This window comes from Camponotus floridanus, unplaced genomic scaffold (assembly GCF_003227725.1).
Source record: "Camponotus floridanus strain SB8 unplaced genomic scaffold, Cflo_v7.5 scaffold86, whole genome shotgun sequence".
NCBI lineage: Eukaryota > Metazoa > Arthropoda > Insecta > Hymenoptera > Formicidae > Camponotus > Camponotus floridanus.
Window position 1 is genome coordinate 435400 of NW_020229856.1, and position 19688 is coordinate 455087.

The following is a 19688-nucleotide window of genomic DNA, read 5'->3' on the forward strand; positions in this document are numbered from 1 at the left end:
GTAATGCGTCTACTTAAAGGCCAAGGAGCAAGCGAGAGCAAGAGAGAGAGGAAAAGAGGGGTCCAAAGACGATTGCAGGCAATGCAATCTGGATAATCCTTCTATGAAACAGTCGATCTTGTGAGACAATAATGACCAGAAAGTCAAATAGAGTGTTATTTGTGGCTGAGCTACAAATTTAGCTACTTGTGCGAGAAAAAAAAAGCTGATGGTTAAATTCTTCACAGTTTTACGCTGATTAAATAATCGTATTTTTCACATTTATTCAGTTTAAGCGGCCGAATTTTTTATACTTTATAAAACATATTTTAAAATCTCATTTTTCTCTCTTAGTTGTATTTTTGTGACATGATTGAAAAAAATAAAAATGGAATTAATTAATTAAGAATCAATAATAATGAAAACTAATTGCTTTAAAAATACTTTAAATTGATCGAAGAATTTATACCTCAAAGAAAAATAACTTATTGTAAGTTTTGAATATCGATTATATTTAAAATAATATCAAATAAAATATAAAGAAATGGATTGAAGAAAGTATTTCCTCTCTTGGCAAAATGTACCATAAAAAAAATTATGTCGCGTCTCGATTTATTTCGAAATAAATTAATTAAACCAATCAGCAGAGAAAAAGGAGAAGGGAGAAATTCCGATTGCATTTGCGAATAAAATTTTTTAAAATATTAAAACTCACCGGTATCATTGGACTGTCGACCCTTGCCATCTGGATTCCACTCTTCCTCTAAAAACGAACAGAGAAATAGCAATTATAGCAAAACTGTTAATCTATAAAGTAATTCAATAGACAATTCAAAATTGACATAAAAATAATTAGACACTCTTTGTCAAATTAAACGTAAGAGACATTTATAAATTATATTCTATAATTATCTAGAGAGAGAGAGAATTTGCAATCACAATTTGGAATTGTCTCGATAATATCTTTTCATACATTCATTTTTCTGTATAATAAATTACACGTATACGATTAAATTGCATGTAAGAATGAATCATTTCCGTTATAAAAAAGCATGTATCGGTTACCAACAAATTTACAATTATTACAGTGTGGTAACTTGTTCGAGAGTTTCTGGAAACTTTAGTAACTAGTATCGGAAAGTTCCGGACGGAGACTAAAGTTCGAATTTCAGAAAGTTACGGATATTGAGAAGGCCTAGTTGAAACCTCGTATACGATACTTTCCAAGCTAAGTAGTAGAGAGACTTGAGAAAATATAAAAGAATACTTTGGGAAACATTTGGGAACTATTTTCCTCAATTACTTCGGTCAATCGTTGATAACACGTCGTGAATTTTGTATGCACTATAAAAAAATCCAAATGGAAGGAGTTCGAAAGACTCGTACTATATATCATAGTTTTGCTATTTATGTTTCATTATTTAAATTTCATTGTTTGAAAGTCATTAAAAATCATTCAAACTTAAAAAAGGTGCTTAAATTTTCCAACTCTCGGAATGAATTTCCTCGAGAAGAATCTCGTGCGAAAAGATTTTATTCTACATTTCCATTTATTTTTGAGGAGAAATTATCTTTTTTTTGATACCCATAATTTCGAACGCACCCTACAAATTGTTGGATAAGTGTTTTATAAATTTAAATATATATACATATTTTTTGTATATATTTCGCCTGAATATATGAATCCATTTGTATACCTTCCATATAAAGCTGTGGCCACGCATGCATAATCGCGCGAAAATGAACCGAGCGTTCTCACGATGCTCGAGACCTCTTTTTTCGTCCCGTCTCATATATTTGCACGCTTCGTATATTTATGCAAAGCTCACGTCGACATATGACAAACTGCAAACTAAAGCGCGAAATCGAACCGAGATGCATCTCGTATGCATACGCGTGCACATAGGAACATGCGTGCGCTATACATGCGTGTATATATTTATGCAAAACGCACGCTCTCACACATACACACACGTGACAAACTGTAAATCGAACATCGTATATCGATCATGCGTATATCCTGTGCGTCGCGTATCCACATCCATAAGGTATCCCAAGCTTAAGTAAGTGGATCGTCTGTGGATCTTTTTATGCATTTTTACGACTCTGAAGATGCAAAAATGAACTGTAAAAAGTCGAGGAGGAAAAACTTTTATATTAAATATTTATCATACGTTTCGTGGGCATATGAGTGCAATAATTAATAATTAAAATGTTAATACTCTTTGCCTGTAGTTGAACATGAACATTCTATGCATGATATATGCGCGCGTTTATGTATGTGTAACGCATACGCATATTCTACATCGATTGCATACATATGATTACACATGTGTGTGTGTGTGTTGTGTCATGTTGCTGTCCAAATTGATGGTACATATGTACTCGACTGTGTAATTTATAAGGATCTTCTATGTAGCTATTTCCGCATTCCCGGCCACGCGGGAGATATGAATTTAGATTTATACCGACGATGACCCATTTTCTTCGGAAGAAGCTCATTTAGTGGGCCAATCATTAATAACATTATCCTTCATCTTTAACGCGATTACTTGGGAGAGAGGAGTAAGAAATATATTAATTATAGTTTTGTTGACGAATTTCTCAAGTTAAATAAAATGTTGGGACAACAATAGTTTAGAAACAATAAGCGTTTAAAATTAAAAATTAGTTACTCTTTTAAATGCAATTTTTACGCACAAGAATAATAGTTCCGTACATCTTGACCGCAAAAATAAGGATCATGGAGATAAATCGCATAAATGCGAGCAGGAAGAAAGAATTGCCCTAAATTCGGATAAAAAAATTATTATCAAAGCGCGCCGCTGTTGAAAAACGAGAGCATCTCTCTCCGGAGCGGATAAGAAGCTTCTCCCATACTTTTTCATCAGCTCCTTTTGAAGCGCATAGTCTCTGTTTACGAGCCCGTCGAGAATCCGGGACTTTTTCACGGCGCGTTTGACACAATAAACGGAATTTATATTCCGAATCTCTGAAAAGAACGCTCGTTATTCGATGGTACGCCAAATCCGGATACAGAAATTGTAGTGCTCTATATCTACGTCATCAATCGATCGTTCCGCTGACAATGGGTATTTCGCGATACGTGTGATTTCGCGGATCGCGCGTTGCAGATGATCGCTGTCGTGTAATTGGCGAAACATGTCTCTTTCGGTGAAAAAAGCGATCGGCGCGATTGTACCGGAGGATATTTTCCAATTTTTCGAAAATTAACACACGGTGGTTGGAACGCATTGTGCATGTGCGTTGTTTGCGCGTTAATTGAAGAGCTGAGTGCATGTTGGAGTTTGCGTCAAATTTATATGAGAATTGGGTTAACCGCTTAAATAAATGAGATAATACTTTCCGTATTACTATACATAATGGATGTACCACATACGTTTATTATATCGGTATATTATCATATATAATATTATATCGCGTTCATGTCACATATTTTTGAAAAACGTAAAGTCGCGTGAAGACAGAAGGATGCTCGGGGTAACAAAACCAAAAGAGTTGCGTTTGTCATCGCTCATCTATTGTCTAGAGATTTTAGTAATAAACCTGGCACCTAAAGATAAAATCCGGGAGATCTAGGATTAAACTCGCTGAGGAAATAATCCTGATTACTGTCTTCTAGGTAGATGGATTAACGTGATACTCGGTCATGATATGAAATATATGACATATAAGCGAACCTTGCGAAACTTTATTAAAATCTATTAAGATTAAGCGAATGTAAAATAAACTTGTAGATTATAAGACGAGACCACACAATTCTTTTCAATTACTAGCCGTTAAAATTTATTCCTTAATTATGTATAAATTATTTTGATACCATGTCGTTTCTTTTCACACACGAGCATCAAATATCTGATATATATTCAAATGCTGATTTTATCGATAATCTGACGTTAATACGCTCTTTCATTTTGCAAATACGGGCGTTATTCACACGATTGTATGGTGTAGAAATTTCTGACAAAGAAACTGCGAGGGAGTGGCAAAAAAATCGACGGCATGCGTCTCGGAATGCTCATATTTTAGAAGAAGCTCTGTGAATACTTTCTATCCACCTTGCACAAAGAAGGGTTTATGTACGCCGAGAAAAAACCAATGGTATATACAATAACAGAGCGAGAAATTCGCTGGAAGAAAAGCGAATGAGGGAAAACAGATTGAACCGAGGTAAGATGCGCGAGAAGAAAAGCGATAAAATATATATGTATGCGAAAGGATCTAAATCTCGATATCGAATACTGGAAAATATTTGCACCTAATGTTGAATGCTATGTAAAAAAGTTTAGTTACATTATTGCTATCGCGTATGATATGTCATGCAACGTATGACGATATACAAGATTGAGCGAGAATATATTGCCACTTTTACGTCAAGTTAACGTCATCTCCTGATAGAAAAACTCGTGTTTATATGAAAAAATTTTTACACGCAAATCTTTCATAGTAGATAATGCAAGCGGAAAAATAACGTTTCCATATACATGTGTGCGGAATAAAATATTTTTCAAACATCTGCGCATGTTTTCTCTTTCTCGAAAACAGAATCTATTATAAAAAAGTTATTTTTCACATTTACGCTATATATTTTTTCAAAATTATATATAATATTATATAAGAAAAAAATTAATATATAACTCAAAATACGTATTTCAAAATTTACATAAATAATACTTATAAAATATTTAAAAAATTAAATTTGTATTGGGAGCTAAAATAACATTTTTTATAGCTATAAATAGATTTGCAAGATAGCGATAAAAATTACATTGATTATATATAGATTTTGATATTTTCTCTATTCGAATCTAATTTCATCTTAATTCGATGAAAGAGCTAAAACATATTCAAAGAAACAAAGACCAAAGTTGCAGAAAGAAACGTACAAATGTAGTCGAGCTTGCAAGAAGAAGAAAAGATTGTGATAAAATAGAGTAAAGTCACAAAAGATCTGACATCCTTATTACGCTTTGTTGTTGTTAACTGTCTAACTTTACAAAAGTTCACATTATTGAATATAAAATACCATTACTGAAATCATTCAGAAATGCCTCTTTTATACTTGTTCCGCTGTAATTTTCACTATAAAAATATTTGCTATAGAAAACAGTGGGATTATCTGAAAATTATCATATTTTATTTTTGTCTGAAGCTTTCGAAATATGTATTTCAAAAAAATCACACACTTAAAAAATTATGCAATTATTATTGAAAGAAAGATGTTAAATTGAAATAAAACAAATGTTTTGAAATTTTATAAAATTGTTTAATAATCGCAAAAATTTATAGAGAAACTAATTTTTCAAATATATTTCTTAAATATATTTTTAAAAATATTTCTCGATAATTAGTAGCTAATATCACGAATAAAGGCAAAAGAAAATAATTTGCCGCTATGTATGTGTGATATTTTTTTGTATTTCATCAGCCTTATACGGCTTCACGAAAGAGCGATCTGAACTTTAACTGAAGTTGAGCGGTGTCTGTAACTATTGAAGCATCGAAAGAACGCTCGAAATAAACTTTATTCGACGAGAGGCAAACAGAAATTATTTCAGTAAGCAAAACATGAAAGATCGAAGCGCGTCGAGATTATCACGAAAGAAGAACAAGCAAAGAAACAGGGGAGTCGAACGAAAGCAAAGAGAAAATTCATAGGGCAAAGTGAACCTAATCCCAAACTCATACAACTTGTTTTATCAACTCGGACTTTAATCGAGCCAGATCTTCTTCGAAAAAGAAGTATTGCGCAATACAAGTACATATAAAAAAATTGCCGTGTTCTGTTATTGATGATGGATAATATTTTTATTGAAAGATGCTCATTTTTACGAGATAAATAATCATTTTTTTAAATAAATTGTAGTTTTTACGTATTGATAGTTAGTAATCATTAATGATAAGAGAATTATATGTTAAAATATTTAATTGACTTATATCTGAAAACAAACATACGACATATTTTTGGCTTTTATATCCTTAGATTTATTATATACTTTCAGATTTAAATCGATTAATTTTAAAAACGATTAAATATTTATTTTGCTATTGCATAATGATGAAAAAAATTACATGTATAATCGTTCCCATTCTGAATTTAAAATTTGTCGTAATAATCGTATATCGACTTGAATTAAAAATAGCGAAGCAGTACCTAAGCTTCAGCTGGCATAGCAGGAAGATTAATCAAAATGAAGTGCAGCAGCAGTCGAGCTTTTGTTTAGCTAAAATGAGTGCAATGCGTAAGAGAATATCCAATTATAAGTCAGCTTTTATCTTACTTCGTTAATCCGCTCTACGGATCAAAACTCAATCATATTAGCACGATCTCAAAAACATCGCGATAATCAAAAATAATTGCATCAAAAATTTAAACGTCCTGTGATATATTTTTAATAACGAATTGGAAATATTGATTGAAAATGATTTCGGATACTTGGATTAGCAAAGATCGTAACGAAAATAATGGCGAGGTCTGCGGTCGAATCCTCGTCCTTAGAATCAGCTATCGTTACCTGAAGCCTCGGAATCGGAGCCTGGCGTGGGGCTAGCGTCCACACTGTGCCTAGATCCTTGGCAACACTCACTGCACTTGCTGCACATCGTCCCCGGCAATAAAATCGACGTGAACGGTTCTTAGCACTTGTCTTGGATCGTGGCGGTTCCGGTCGTCGGCATTATACGCGCGCGATCGTCATCGTTCGAAAGAACGCCAAACCATAAACTTTGCCGATCATCGAGCGTCGACTATCGCGTACGCGAACGGGCAGTTTTAAACCGTAGATCCGGTTTTATCGGCGACTCCCATCGTAAAGCCGCGAGCGTTGACTGCAATGGAATTTTCTACTCGAGATCATTCGACTCTTTTATTGATAAAAGAAAATTATTGATAAACAAGCCCAAAGAAAAAATTGAAAAATTGATCTTATGTAATTATTGACAATTTTATCTACATGATTTGCTGTCGAGCTAATGTGATTTAGAGACCTGATTAGCACGAAATTAATTAATTTATATTTTTGGAGAGAGGAGAAATTTTTGTAAATTATCATATATTCCTCGTATTTATTAAAGATATAAAATATCATCGATATGATAATTCAGGTATGAGATTTTTAATTAATAAATAAATACTGACCGATTTTCAAGCTAATAACCATTAATAACCACTCCGTTGATATCGGCTCGCAAATATGAGTTCGCAATATTTGGCCAGCGTTATACTCGCTTCCTCGTTTGACCCGGCGAAAGTGAAACATATAACCTACCACGCGTCTCTAATGGATGCGAGCGCTCGTCGTTAACGAGATGAACGATGGTGGGCAGACTTGCACGAGAGCGTAAGAGGAGAACTTTGCAAGCGCGGAATAAGGACTGAAAGCACTGTTGATTTAGGACGAAGAATTCATTTCATCCGCGTATGCGCGGATTGTAAAGTCGCGAAGCACGCGAATCCGGCATCCCGAGTGGAAACATGACATGATTCGATTAGCTGCGAAATTAGGGCGATGGAAATAACGCAAAGAAATATGAACACTGTGAAACAATGCGAGAAAAGACTGAAATTTTTATTCATATAAACGAGAGCGTTTTACTCGCGGACTCGCATGTGCATTTGATACCCGCGTATTCAAGGATTCGTTACTTATATCATCCAAATTTGACTAATTGACGGTTATTATCAATTTTGGATAGTCGCCGTTAACTGTGAAGAGTTAAAGCCGATAGAGATCGGATATCGACAGAATTGTGAGCGATGGTCGGCGATTTGAAACATTCGAGTAGCGGCCATTGTTACGCTCGCCACCGCGAGCGATGGTCATATCGATGCTTGGCGTTATTTGCAAAACTAACGATTTGCGATCGCTATATCGTGTTTATTATTTCCAATATTGCATCATAAATATAGCGTACGCGTGAAATAGCATTATCATTATAAATATTTTGCAAGAGACAACCGGAAAATAAACATATTTTATTAGCGTTTTGCAACTCTAACATGTTTATAAAATAATCCAAGTAGAAATCCTGGCTATTTTATTAATTACCTATATTAAATTAGTGTTATTGTTGTTAAAAATGTCGTTAATACTGTATGCTTATTATCTCAAACATTGTTATAAACATTTGAATATAAAATAGATGAAATTTTCGAAAGAAAATTTAACAAAGTTTTCCCATCAAAGCGTTTATTTGCTTATTCCTCAAACGCGTTTAAGTGTAACAATTATTGTATTTATAAATAGCTACCATTGAAATTGTTTTACAATGTTTTATAAATCATGCAATGATTTACAATTAAATATGAAAAGTAGTAATCGACAATGAATGACAAATGTAGAAGCTCAGTAGTTGCGGACGTTAAGTGTCAGACACAATAGAAAAATGATAGATGGTGATAATATTCAAAGAAAAAAATTATAAATATCAATTGTTCTTTGTTAATAAATAGAAGAATAAAATTTATAACAACACAAGTAAATTTTAATGCAAAATAATATTTTATTAATTATTAATAATAATTGTTGGAGAGATTTTAGAGGAGAAACTTTCTCGCATAGTTTTGCTTTCAAGCTGCAAGTTCGAATAAGCTGTACTCAAAGCGAAGTAAAGGTCAGATATTAAAAGCATCTGTGTTGTTGTCGAGATAGAAAGAATTTAATTCTCCTGCCAGTTGCAAACAGGATTATCTCCGGCATGTTCCGCGCCGCAAATTTTAACATTTTAAAATATCAGCCTGTTACACGCGCTATTCCTCGAGTTAATCAAGCGCGGCGTGAATATTTTTGAAAATTTATCATATGCGAAAATTTTATTTTCACTCTCGATTAACATTCGAACAAAGTTTAAGCGCGCAGAAATATTTTTATCGCTGCACATTGACATGGATTAAATCGTGAATGTTCGTTGTCTCGGAAAATTACACTATTCGAATCTCGAGTCTCAAGAGAATATCTCTATATTCTCGTCAAGCTGGATGAAATTGTTGGACTCAGTCGAGATATATAATGACATGCTTTAAACGCGCGAGGTATTTAATTTCAAAATTTGAAAAATCCTCATTTTCTCTTCTCGAAAAGTCGAGAAAAGGGATTTAATTGTGGAAACGAAATTTTCTTACGCCACAATGTTGCCTAAATAAAGTATTGAAATTTTTTTCTATGCGAAATTATCTTTTCCAGTATTTTGATCAGACTTGGCACTTTTGCACAATTTCTAAATCGTATAAGGGAGAAAGAGATACAATGGGGCACTGATAAAAATCAAGCAATCACAAAGCTACGCAAATGGAAGTTTGCGAAATATTCACTTGTTCACGGGATGAAAGATCCGTTTCGGAGGTTTTTACACGACGAGAAAAAGAAGAGCGTCCCCGAGGCGGAAGCGGAAAAAGAAAGGAATGAAAAAAATTGCGCCGTTATAGGAGACACATCGGCGCGTTCGCGGACCGCGCGTAACGCGTCACGCGTTTATCTAACGCGAGTGTCGCGGGCATTCGTGCGTGTTTCGTTTCGCATGGTGGAAAAATGATACGCGTACGCGGCTTATGTGTGCCGCGGGCGAGGGCGGATAACTGGAGCGACGGAGGGGTCGGTTACTGGGGCAAAAGTGTACCCGTGCGCGTTACGGGTGACCGATAGATGGGTGCATGCGCGTGCACGCACCCACCTCCGTCCCTCTCACGCCCGTTCTCACCTTTCCTCGCCCTCTCCTCCCTCATCCCCATCATCCCTTGACTCTCTGTATCGAATATACGAGCGCGTACCGCTTATTTTCCGTTTCGAGAGGTCGATCTTGGTGCGCGATACTCGATTGGTGACGCGTTTTGGAACCGAGGTGATGATCCGAGATCGATTCGGAATTTCGCTTCGATCGATTTTGAATGCACGGAAGAAAGCGACGAGTCGTTCCTGCAGTCGCGGCGATTGTGATAATGATGACGAGCGGCGCACGCGAGCGGAAAGACGCTTTGCGAGACGCGGGAAAATGACGCGGTCGTAATTTGATTAATTCGACGCTCGTTATCGCCCGGCTCTCATTGTACCCGCTCTCGGCAATGTTACAGCATCGTTACGAATATGTGGAAAAGAAGGGGGAGGGTTCAACATTTGAATATTGTAGCACGCTTGAATAATTTACGCGATTTACATATTCCGCGCATCTCCCGCGATAAGATGCGATAAACTCGGTGTCTTTCGCATTTTTCACGAAATAATAATATTTTGCATCTCCGAAAAAGCGCGAAAGAGAACCCAGTTATTAAATGATACCTGCAAACGTTTAAATTATAGAATTAGTTTATATATCAAATGTAATGCTCTCTCACGCGGAGGATGAAATCCCGTGCAAAGTGTATGCGTTATTTCCTAAAAAAAGATATAAAGTTGACGTGATTTTATGCTAAAAAGCTGAATATTGAATATGCAAAGAGGATTGCCTCAAGAGTTGGCACTTGGAGATCGGCGCCAGACGTTTTATATCGAGAAATAGTACAAATTAAAGAGCGGAAATCTACATCTAGTTATCATTCTTCCAACATGCCATTGCGCAAAATCCCAGTCTATTTCGCACGTTTGCCGTATCATTTTGTTATGGCCATCTAAAGCGCACCGGGCACTTTGATACATTTTGCCGTCAGCAATTGCATTTGCAGTTCAAAGGAATATGTCAGGGATCGTGACTGCGACGTCGACGGTAAAACATGTCGTTTCTTCAGATCCATCTCGGCTTCGTACTACAATTTTTTTTTTCAATCCCGTCATGTCATTTCACTTTAAATCTCTTTGCATTTTTTTATCTCGTTATCTCATACATTCTTTATTCTAAGCTTTTCGTGCTGCCTGAAAATTGCGAAACCGATGATCAGCTGTTTCGATTTTTAAGTGGATAGCATCGCAACAAATAGCACAATATTATATATCCAAATGTATGAAAATATGTAGGGAAAATTAGATATCTTTGTAAGAAAGCACAAATGTTTTTCTTGTCGAATCTTGAGATGCGAGAAAACTAATAAATTTCCGTTTGTCATGAGATTCCGTGCTATGCTTTAAATAAATCAAATAAAAAGAAGGGGAAAAAATATCCTCCCGATCAATGAGACGTCCATGCATCTCCGGTAAGAGATAGCAACTTCCTGGATATTTCCAGCCTCATCTATTAGGGCTCGTGAATGCGTGCGCGGTCGGATTTAAAAATAAAATCTTTAAATTACCATCGCCGTCGTCAGCGTCCCGCTTGTCCATGTGTGCCCGTGGAGTATTTTTAATTACGCTTAAACGCTGCCGGGAGCACGTCGATCCATCGACTTTATGGTCGAACGAGCGCGATAAATAGCTCGTGTTTCTTTCGCATTTTAGCAACGGCCTTTTACGAACAGACATCGTCTAGGTTATTATTCGCGGATTTTTTCGCCGCTCGTAAAAGCGCCGGCCGATTCGCGACGATTTAATATCAAAGATGTGCGGAACCTCCATCTCGAGATCGATCGAAACCACTGTGGCTTCTATCGGTTTTATCCTTGTATTTTCCCATTTTTAGCGATCCATATCCTATATCGCGACACAAGCTTGCGCTTCTCTTTCACCGCAATATCTGATTTTATATAGGATCCCGCAAACGGGAACGTATTTCATAAACTAACGGCACACACGGATGTGCATTCGAGAGCCTAATATCGTCGAATTGGTTATGCATGATTGCCGCGTAGGTATTGGTTCCGTAGAGATATCGAATATTGAATTATTCAATCGACAAAGAGAGAATCACTTATGTTTTAGAGAAAAGATTCTAATAAATATTTTAAAAGAAAAAATGTTGGCTCCATTTGTCAGAAATTAACTTTGCACATTCGTGTGCGAAGATCGTATCGCAATTTGTTGGAAAAGCCGCAAGTCGTTGAAATAAGCTTTCTCTCTATTTATTGTTGTTCGACTTTAGAATGGCAAATGCAAATTTTTCATTTTCTCATCCTCTGCATTATATAAATAATAATTGAAATATAATATTGTTATATAATTAATTAATAATATTAATAATCGCGTTTTAATTAGTGTTTCAATTGCATTCTCATAATTGTTTACTTACATGTAGAAACTTATTATATCGCAGATTTTTTACTTTACTGAAAATGTTCAAATATAGAGCGAAGATAGCAGAAAGATAGAGCGGAAGTTAATAAAACCATGAAAGTTTAATTAATCATATGAGAGGGAAGAAATCGTGGAATATTTGAAAAGATGTGAGATAGGGATTTTTTCTGGGAAGATATCAAAAGCAAGAAAAGCGTGAAAAAGGTAAAAAGAACTTTTGGAAATCTAGTTCAAATGAATCGGTCGAATTAGAATTTTCTTTTTATTAAATATTGCGTGATATTAGAATGTCATCTCCAGAAAATATATGTGAGATAAAGAGTCAGTAGCTATATATTGTCTTCATTAGTTACAGTCAGAAACATATGATGCTTAATGGATGTCTGCATCGTTCTACTATAAACTAAAAATAGAAAAATGTGTTTTTTTTGTCCCAAATATAATGTAAATATTTAATTTGTATATTTTTAACTCTGTAATATTTTGCTATTCGGAATCTCCATTTCGATAATAATTAAAAATATAAACCGTTAATTCACGCTAATGTGAGCTTTTATTAAATTCTCTGGATGATTTTTGAAGTATCCCGTGTATGTGTCGGGTCAAGAGAACGTGCGCAGTTACGCCACCTCAAATTGAACGTAATTCGGTTGCTGGAATCTGGACACCCGCACGCCATGCAGAGTTTGCTCGAACGAGGGACGAAATTCGTCTTGAAATTGGGTTAAGAGAACATGCACACCCACGCTGCGTTCCTAGCCAATATCCTTCAGCCATTTAATCACGATTATTATCAGTGTTTACCGTAACACACGCAAACAATTGATTATATTTATGCGTGCATAAATTTTTGAGAACAAAAGACACGGTTGAACGATCAATTGTATTAATACAGTTTTAATTATATGCAAAATCTTTATATAAAGTAAATTTACATTTTGCAAACACGTTAACGTTTTTAATCTTTATAAGAAACAATTTATTTAATTATATTTATCATTTAATTATATTTTTATTTATCATTTTATATGTCAAAATGGAATAAAATAAACTATAAACTAAACTATAAACTATAAACTATAAATAGAAAGTATGTAATTGAATAAATTTAAAATTTGATGTTTCATTAATATTCGTTTGTCAAAAAGTATGATTAAAATACTGTTTTATTTAATTAACGTAATTATCGATAAATGTTTCTTGTCGATAGCTAACAATGAGTTTAATACAACTCTGCGGTTAATGCTTCCATTTTGGTTTGCTCTTTAAGCAAGTGAAATCCCTTCAGGCAGACAAAAGGATAAAAAGATAATGAGAAGTACAAAGAAAATAAATTGGAAGACAACTGAATGAGGGTTAAAAGAATACAGTGTTTCTAGGGAATCTTACTTTACGTCGAATGATAAAAATTATCCAACGAACGGGATAATTTAAGCTTTGTTAAAAAGATATTCTGCAAGTATCTCCATCAGACTTGTTATTTACGATAAAGTTAAAAAGTCTACAAAATATTTTTTCCTTCGGTGTTTGTGAATAATGAAATTTTGACTTGATATTTACGCAAACTTTCCTAACCATCTTAAGAAAAAGTATCATAAGCGTCAAAATAGAAACACAATATCGCCGAAGAAAGATAAAGTGAAAGACTGATAGAATAAATTGGAAGATGGCAGTAAATCAATACATCCGAGACAATATCGGAAGATACAGAAGACTATCAATTTTATGTCGGGCACGGAAAATTTATACGATTGCGACTAGTGGAGACATTTTAATTTATCAAATTTTTTTTCAAGTACAAAATTTTTGTCGGAACAGTCAGTGTTATGATTTTAAAAACGAATTATTTAAAGAAACAGATTTGAAAATAAATTGCATCGCAATTTAACAGAGTATTCCAAGTTTTTATACAATTTATTTAAATTAAACTGTTGCTTCAGAATTTGATTCTTGCTTAACAAAAAAAATCAAGAATATATATAATAATGTATAGAAAGAGAAGAGCCCTTTCCTTTGTCAAATGTTGCAGCTGCGCAATGAAGCGTAGTTGAATTATTTCTTAAGTGACGATTAACTAAGAACGTTTACGGAAAAAAAACTATGTCAGCGTTCCTACGAGTCAATGACTTTCGTACTACGTTTAAAATACGCAGTTTGAGGGAAAACGCAAAGAGAAAAAGATTTTATTCCTAAGAATAATGATTCGTTACATTGCTTTTAACGCGATTATTTGCCAAGCAAATTCCTCGGTAGAAGTAAGAGACTTTCCATTTCAGATTTCAAAAATGTATTTGTATTGATAATAAAATGTATAAATAATTTAAATATTTTCTCAATTACGAAAGAGATTTCTAAAATATTCAACAATAATAGAATAAAGAAACTGAAAAAAATCAACAAACGAGTCGTGCTAAAAAGTTAAATAAAATTTCTATAAACATATATCCAGGAAGTACTTTCTTCGTGTTATTCCATGACGAGACAAATCTATTGGCACGCTTGAATAGTTTACAAAGTGACATCCTATGATAGACACTTGCACTTGAAGATTTACTCAACGATGATTGCAACGAACCGATAAATGAAAGTGTTTTCAGAATCAATTTTTAGAATTCTCGATACGTACAGAGTTATTTTAGCGTTGAAAATATGCAATAAAAAAATGAAATTTACAAGACTATTACTCGCATGAAATAAAGGATAAAATAATAAATTTAGAATAATATAAAATTATTAATATGTGATAAATATGATTCTTATTATTTTTAATTCACGAAGTAAATATAATTTACGCGAGAAAGAGAGAAAAAGCGAATATACATCTTGATCTTTTTAATTATATTCTAACGTTTAGTATATTTTAACATTAAAACAATCTTTCATCATTTTATCGAAGAGAATTTTAAAAACGAAGAACTTGAAAACAACTTGCATTTTTTATTTTACAAAATATTGAGCTGTTTCTTAATATCAGTTAAGAGAGAGAAACGACGTATCAATCGCACGAAATGACTCAATGTGATTGTTAAACTTTAGTAGTTGCACAATATAGGTAATGGTGTCGGTATTATGTTATTCTATGCGTGTAAGAAGCTGGTTAACGCGACAACACAGCACACTCAGCACACAATTGGCGATATCGACAACTCTAAATCCACTGTGAAATTTCCAAGTGTTTGGGACATTTCCTCGCAAAAGCATCACGAGACGACGTTTCAAGCTCTTCCAATCACTGTGTCGTATCGTTCAGAAACTACCTTCCAAGGTTGCTCCAAGACGGAGTGTATTGGTCAGCTCAGGGTTTTCGTTCCGTTCAATACAGTATTTGTCAAATACGTTCTTCGAACAAGAAAATGGTCTTAAGCTCGACTGCTACGATCACCCTTTTGCTTTTATTCTACGTAAATGAATTACGTTCGTTACTATCCTGAACGACTTAAAATTTAAAGGGTAAATGCAATTTTAAAATTTTAATCTCCTTGATAGGCTTCGAATCTATCTCTATACTCGTATAAATAAATTATTATAACAATTGTGTCATAAAATTCGCTGCTCTTTTGTAAATTGCAATGAAATAATTGCAATGGAGGAGAAACAGATTACCTTTTAACGTGTCAATTTGAAATATTCTAAACTCTTTTCCGAAACTCGTGAAAGTTTATAAAATTCCCTAAAATTATAATTGTGATTATTGTGATTATTGATAAATTGATATGACAAATTCGCATAATGGGCTTCAACTTCTGTTAGGATAGCGGTGTCGTACGCGAGCTGCAATTACGTTGTAATGTTAAAATGGATGTCGTTTTGAGGTATCGTCAATGAGATCACGTAATTCACATGCGAGGCGTGACAGACACGAGGGAATATACATAGATGCACCGCGTAAGTGACAAGCGAGAGCAAACAACGGGAGTATGACACGAGTTTTCCGTGCAGATTTCCTCGTAACGAGCTGGAAAATTATTCATGCGTGGTTTATGTGCGCGGTATAAAATATATGCGGCATCGACATCGCCATTAATTATCATCATATTGTAAAGCGCGCACCGGATCCCAACAGCGGCAACGATAGGGGAGGAAACAGTAATTCTAGAACATGGAAGTTAAGTACTCCGATTTTCTTTGACATCTATCATTATGTTTTAAACGTATTAAATATTTCAAGAAAATGTGCGATATATATAACTAACAATGATTTACGATTTCATATAAATTATATTAATTTATTAACAATAAACGTAATCGGGCGAATTAAGGATGTTTTGTATGTATCTCAGCAAAAAGTAGCTGAACATCAATATTGACGAATATTTCCACTTTTGGTATATTCTGAATATGAGAAATTGTGTGGAATATTACAATTTGATCTTAACTACAGTGCAGAGATGTATTTTTTAATATTTATTGCGTTTTTACTGAAATATTCCGAATTTTGTTAATCGAAATAATTAACTTTTGGCAAAGAATTTCGCCTTGTGACAGATACATGACTAACTTTATTGAATTATATTTAATATCTTTTTAACCAATTAGTACTTGTATAATATTATTTGACCAAATATTTCCTCTGTACCTAAACTTTTGCAAATTTTAAACAAATTCTGAATATTATTTCCATGTGTGTTTATCATTTGAATCGACGGTTGTACGTTTCTCATAAAAACACATGTTAATTCGGTGCAAATTAAAATCCTTATAATTTGTGAACGCTTTAGTGAATCGATTTAAAAATTGTACCGAAGATTCTAAACATATGTAAGGACATTCTGTACAATTTTCATTAAATTCTCAATATTTTGAAAATAGGTACAAAACATCCTTAAATAAAGAAACAATGCTAGCGGATTTTAAATAACACGATGCTTAAAATATTTTCATACAAGATACTTTGACTTTATTTTATATCACTGAGCTCCTCTTTTAAAAAATGTCTAGTTTTAAGAGAAATTTTCCAAGAATTTTTCTCACTCTCGTTTTTTCTCTCTTCGTCTTGACGAGTAATTTAAGAGCGAGGCGTTGAGCGTAACGCTCTATTGAAGTCACGAAATGACAAGTACGAGAAGGAGCACTCATTGAGAACTAAGAGCGCGATCGAGAGAATGACAAATCTGTTCCTTGAGAAATCGAGTTCGTTTGATGAGTTGGTGGTCTCGCAAAAATTATTAAGAAACCGTGGCGAGTAATAATTATCACGCTTGTGGCGTCGTCGACATCACCGCTGCGAATTACACGCGGGTGTGTCGCGTTATCTGCAACTCTGAGGGGGCCCTGGATAATTGGAGACGAGGCTTTCGTCGAGCTTAACTTTGTTACTGCCTGCTCCAGCCTCTTTCTCTCTCTCTCTTTTCTTCTCATTTTCTCTGTCCAGTACATGTGGTAACGAGATTCCAGAATTAAACCGTCCACCGTGAAACGACCAGCTGGAGAGGATCTTCTTTCGCATCTTTCTTTCCTCTTCTTCGTTCTCGCTTTTTTTTTACCAGAGGTTCATTTAATACTTACAACTCGATCTCGCTAGTCGTTTGCTATCGCGAATAGTTATTCATCTCGCGTTTCCTTATTAGATCGCGAAAAGATTATAAGTCGCGGATGTGGATCTCATGAATTATTTCGATAATTTAAAGTAATTTTATTCTTCTACATTTTCCCGTTAAATAAAAATTACTTTGTAATCAAGCTTTAAAGTCGTTTATATATTGTATATTTTCGCAGCTCTCTCCACTGTGTAAAACGCGAAATGTTTAATTGGTTCGATACTCGACTCATGCATACTATTGCGAAATATTAGAGTATTTTTACGTGGCAATTTCATGCCTCGAATACGGTGAGATATTTTGAAAAATTGAGGCCAAACAAAAACGCCCTGTATTTTGCGATATTAATGAAAAATGATAGAACAGTTGGCGCGAATCGTGCATATGTATAATACCTACATCAGCTGCCGATCACGCGTTAATCATTTCGTGATTTAATGTTACCATTAACAATTCTTTAATCGCGTAATTATCGCGCGTAACAAAGTGTTTCGATACATATTAAATACATTTTTCATTAATGTCAGTTGTTTTCGCAATTAATAATTTTACAATCTTTATTAATTATTAATCGGTATAGTCATGATTACAAATGTAAACAACTATTATAATAATTGTGTTACAATTTATTTATTAGCAAGTGCAATAACTTCTCGATTTTACTTATTAAATATGGCAAATAAGCATGATTAAGGGAATTATAGAAAAATAATGATTAAAATAATGTTACTCCTCTTAGATTATATTAGATTATAATAGTTGATTAATTAACTTTAGTTAACTTTCTTTTCTTAGACCATAAGCCATACTATAATCTATAAAGGCCAGAAAGGGCTTCTAAAGGACTAAAGAACAAAGTTACCTAGTTTAGTTACCCAACCGACGTTAATGCAATTTGCCTGTAATCATTAATTATAATCAAACACCATTATACTTTAGACAATGCCAGGCTTTTATCTTTGTAATCATATGTAATTATACGTTTTATTATATCAAAAATTTCATTACGAATTTTCTTACGATTTTTATTATTGATTTTAAATTTCGTAAACGTTTCGTAAACTGCTTTTAATTATGTGCAAAACGAAATTAAATCACTGCACATACAGTTTGTTATTTTTTTCAGCAATACGTTAGCATTTTCCTTTTTTTTTTTTGCATGTCGCGTCCGTTTTTTTTTTGCATGACCCTTGATTAACGTATTTAGTTTGCAGTAAAATCGAAAATGAAAATAAAAATACGTTACGTTATATTCTTTACTCAATCTTCAAATTTAGTCATCATTATTAAATATATTAATTGATGAAATTATTTAATGAAGTAACTATTATAATATATTTTAAAAATAATTATTACAATAAATTTTTGCAAACAGAATGAAAATGTCTGTTAACATTGTAGAAAATATTTTTTTCCTTGTCGCAAATTTGCAACATTAACGCTTTGTGTTTATACGATTTTTGTTTCCGTTATTCTTCCTGTTGCCTCGACGTTCTAAGTCGGAACAAAGTAATTGTTACGCGGAAAAACGTTATACGCCTATGATTTTTCATAGAAAATCCCAGTGAAAACGTTTGCGCGCTCAGACGAGATTTTCGCGAAAAGCTTTGTTTAAGGCCGTTTTGATTGCATCGCTAAGCATCAGCATTTTACGCGTCGCAGCATAATTTCCCCCTTGATCCATTTGTCCATTTGTTTTTTACACTTTAGTTTTCGCGTATCTGTAGGAATGCAACCGAAACCGTTTGAGATTCGTGCAAGTTTTAATTTATTAAAAGAAAAAAATTTCGTGTGCTTTCGAAAAGTACTTTATAGATATCGCAAATATAATTTTCACACTTTATAGATATCGCAAATATAATTTTCTTACAATATTATAATACATTTCTGATGCTAATGTTGAAAATTTTTTATAAAAATTCTGTCATATAAAAATATGTCCATAATAATATTCCAAATCGCGAAACGTTGATCATTAATAAAGTAAAGGATTTCTACAAAAATTAGAGAGTTCTTTCAAGCTTCTGGTACACATGCATAAACAAAATCTGCCTACAGT

General features: G+C 33.8%; 1 protein-coding gene and 1 long non-coding RNA gene across 15 annotated transcripts in view; one reads left to right on the plus strand and one right to left on the minus strand.

The window, feature by feature from the left end:
- The window catches only part of LOC105252903, a 179950-nt gene that overhangs the window by 103747 nt on the left and 56515 nt on the right, over positions 1 to 19688 (minus strand). For all 14 annotated transcript variants that reach the window (XM_025414646.1, XM_025414657.1, XM_025414652.1 and 11 more), the window contains exon 3: positions 695 to 742. In XM_025414646.1, the coding sequence (XP_025270431.1) occupies positions 695 to 742 (48 nt within the window). The remainder of the gene's footprint in view (positions 1 to 694; positions 743 to 19688) is intronic.
- The window catches only part of LOC112639747, a 106208-nt gene that overhangs the window by 23149 nt on the left and 63371 nt on the right, over positions 1 to 19688 (plus strand). The gene's annotated exons all lie outside the window — the stretch shown is intronic.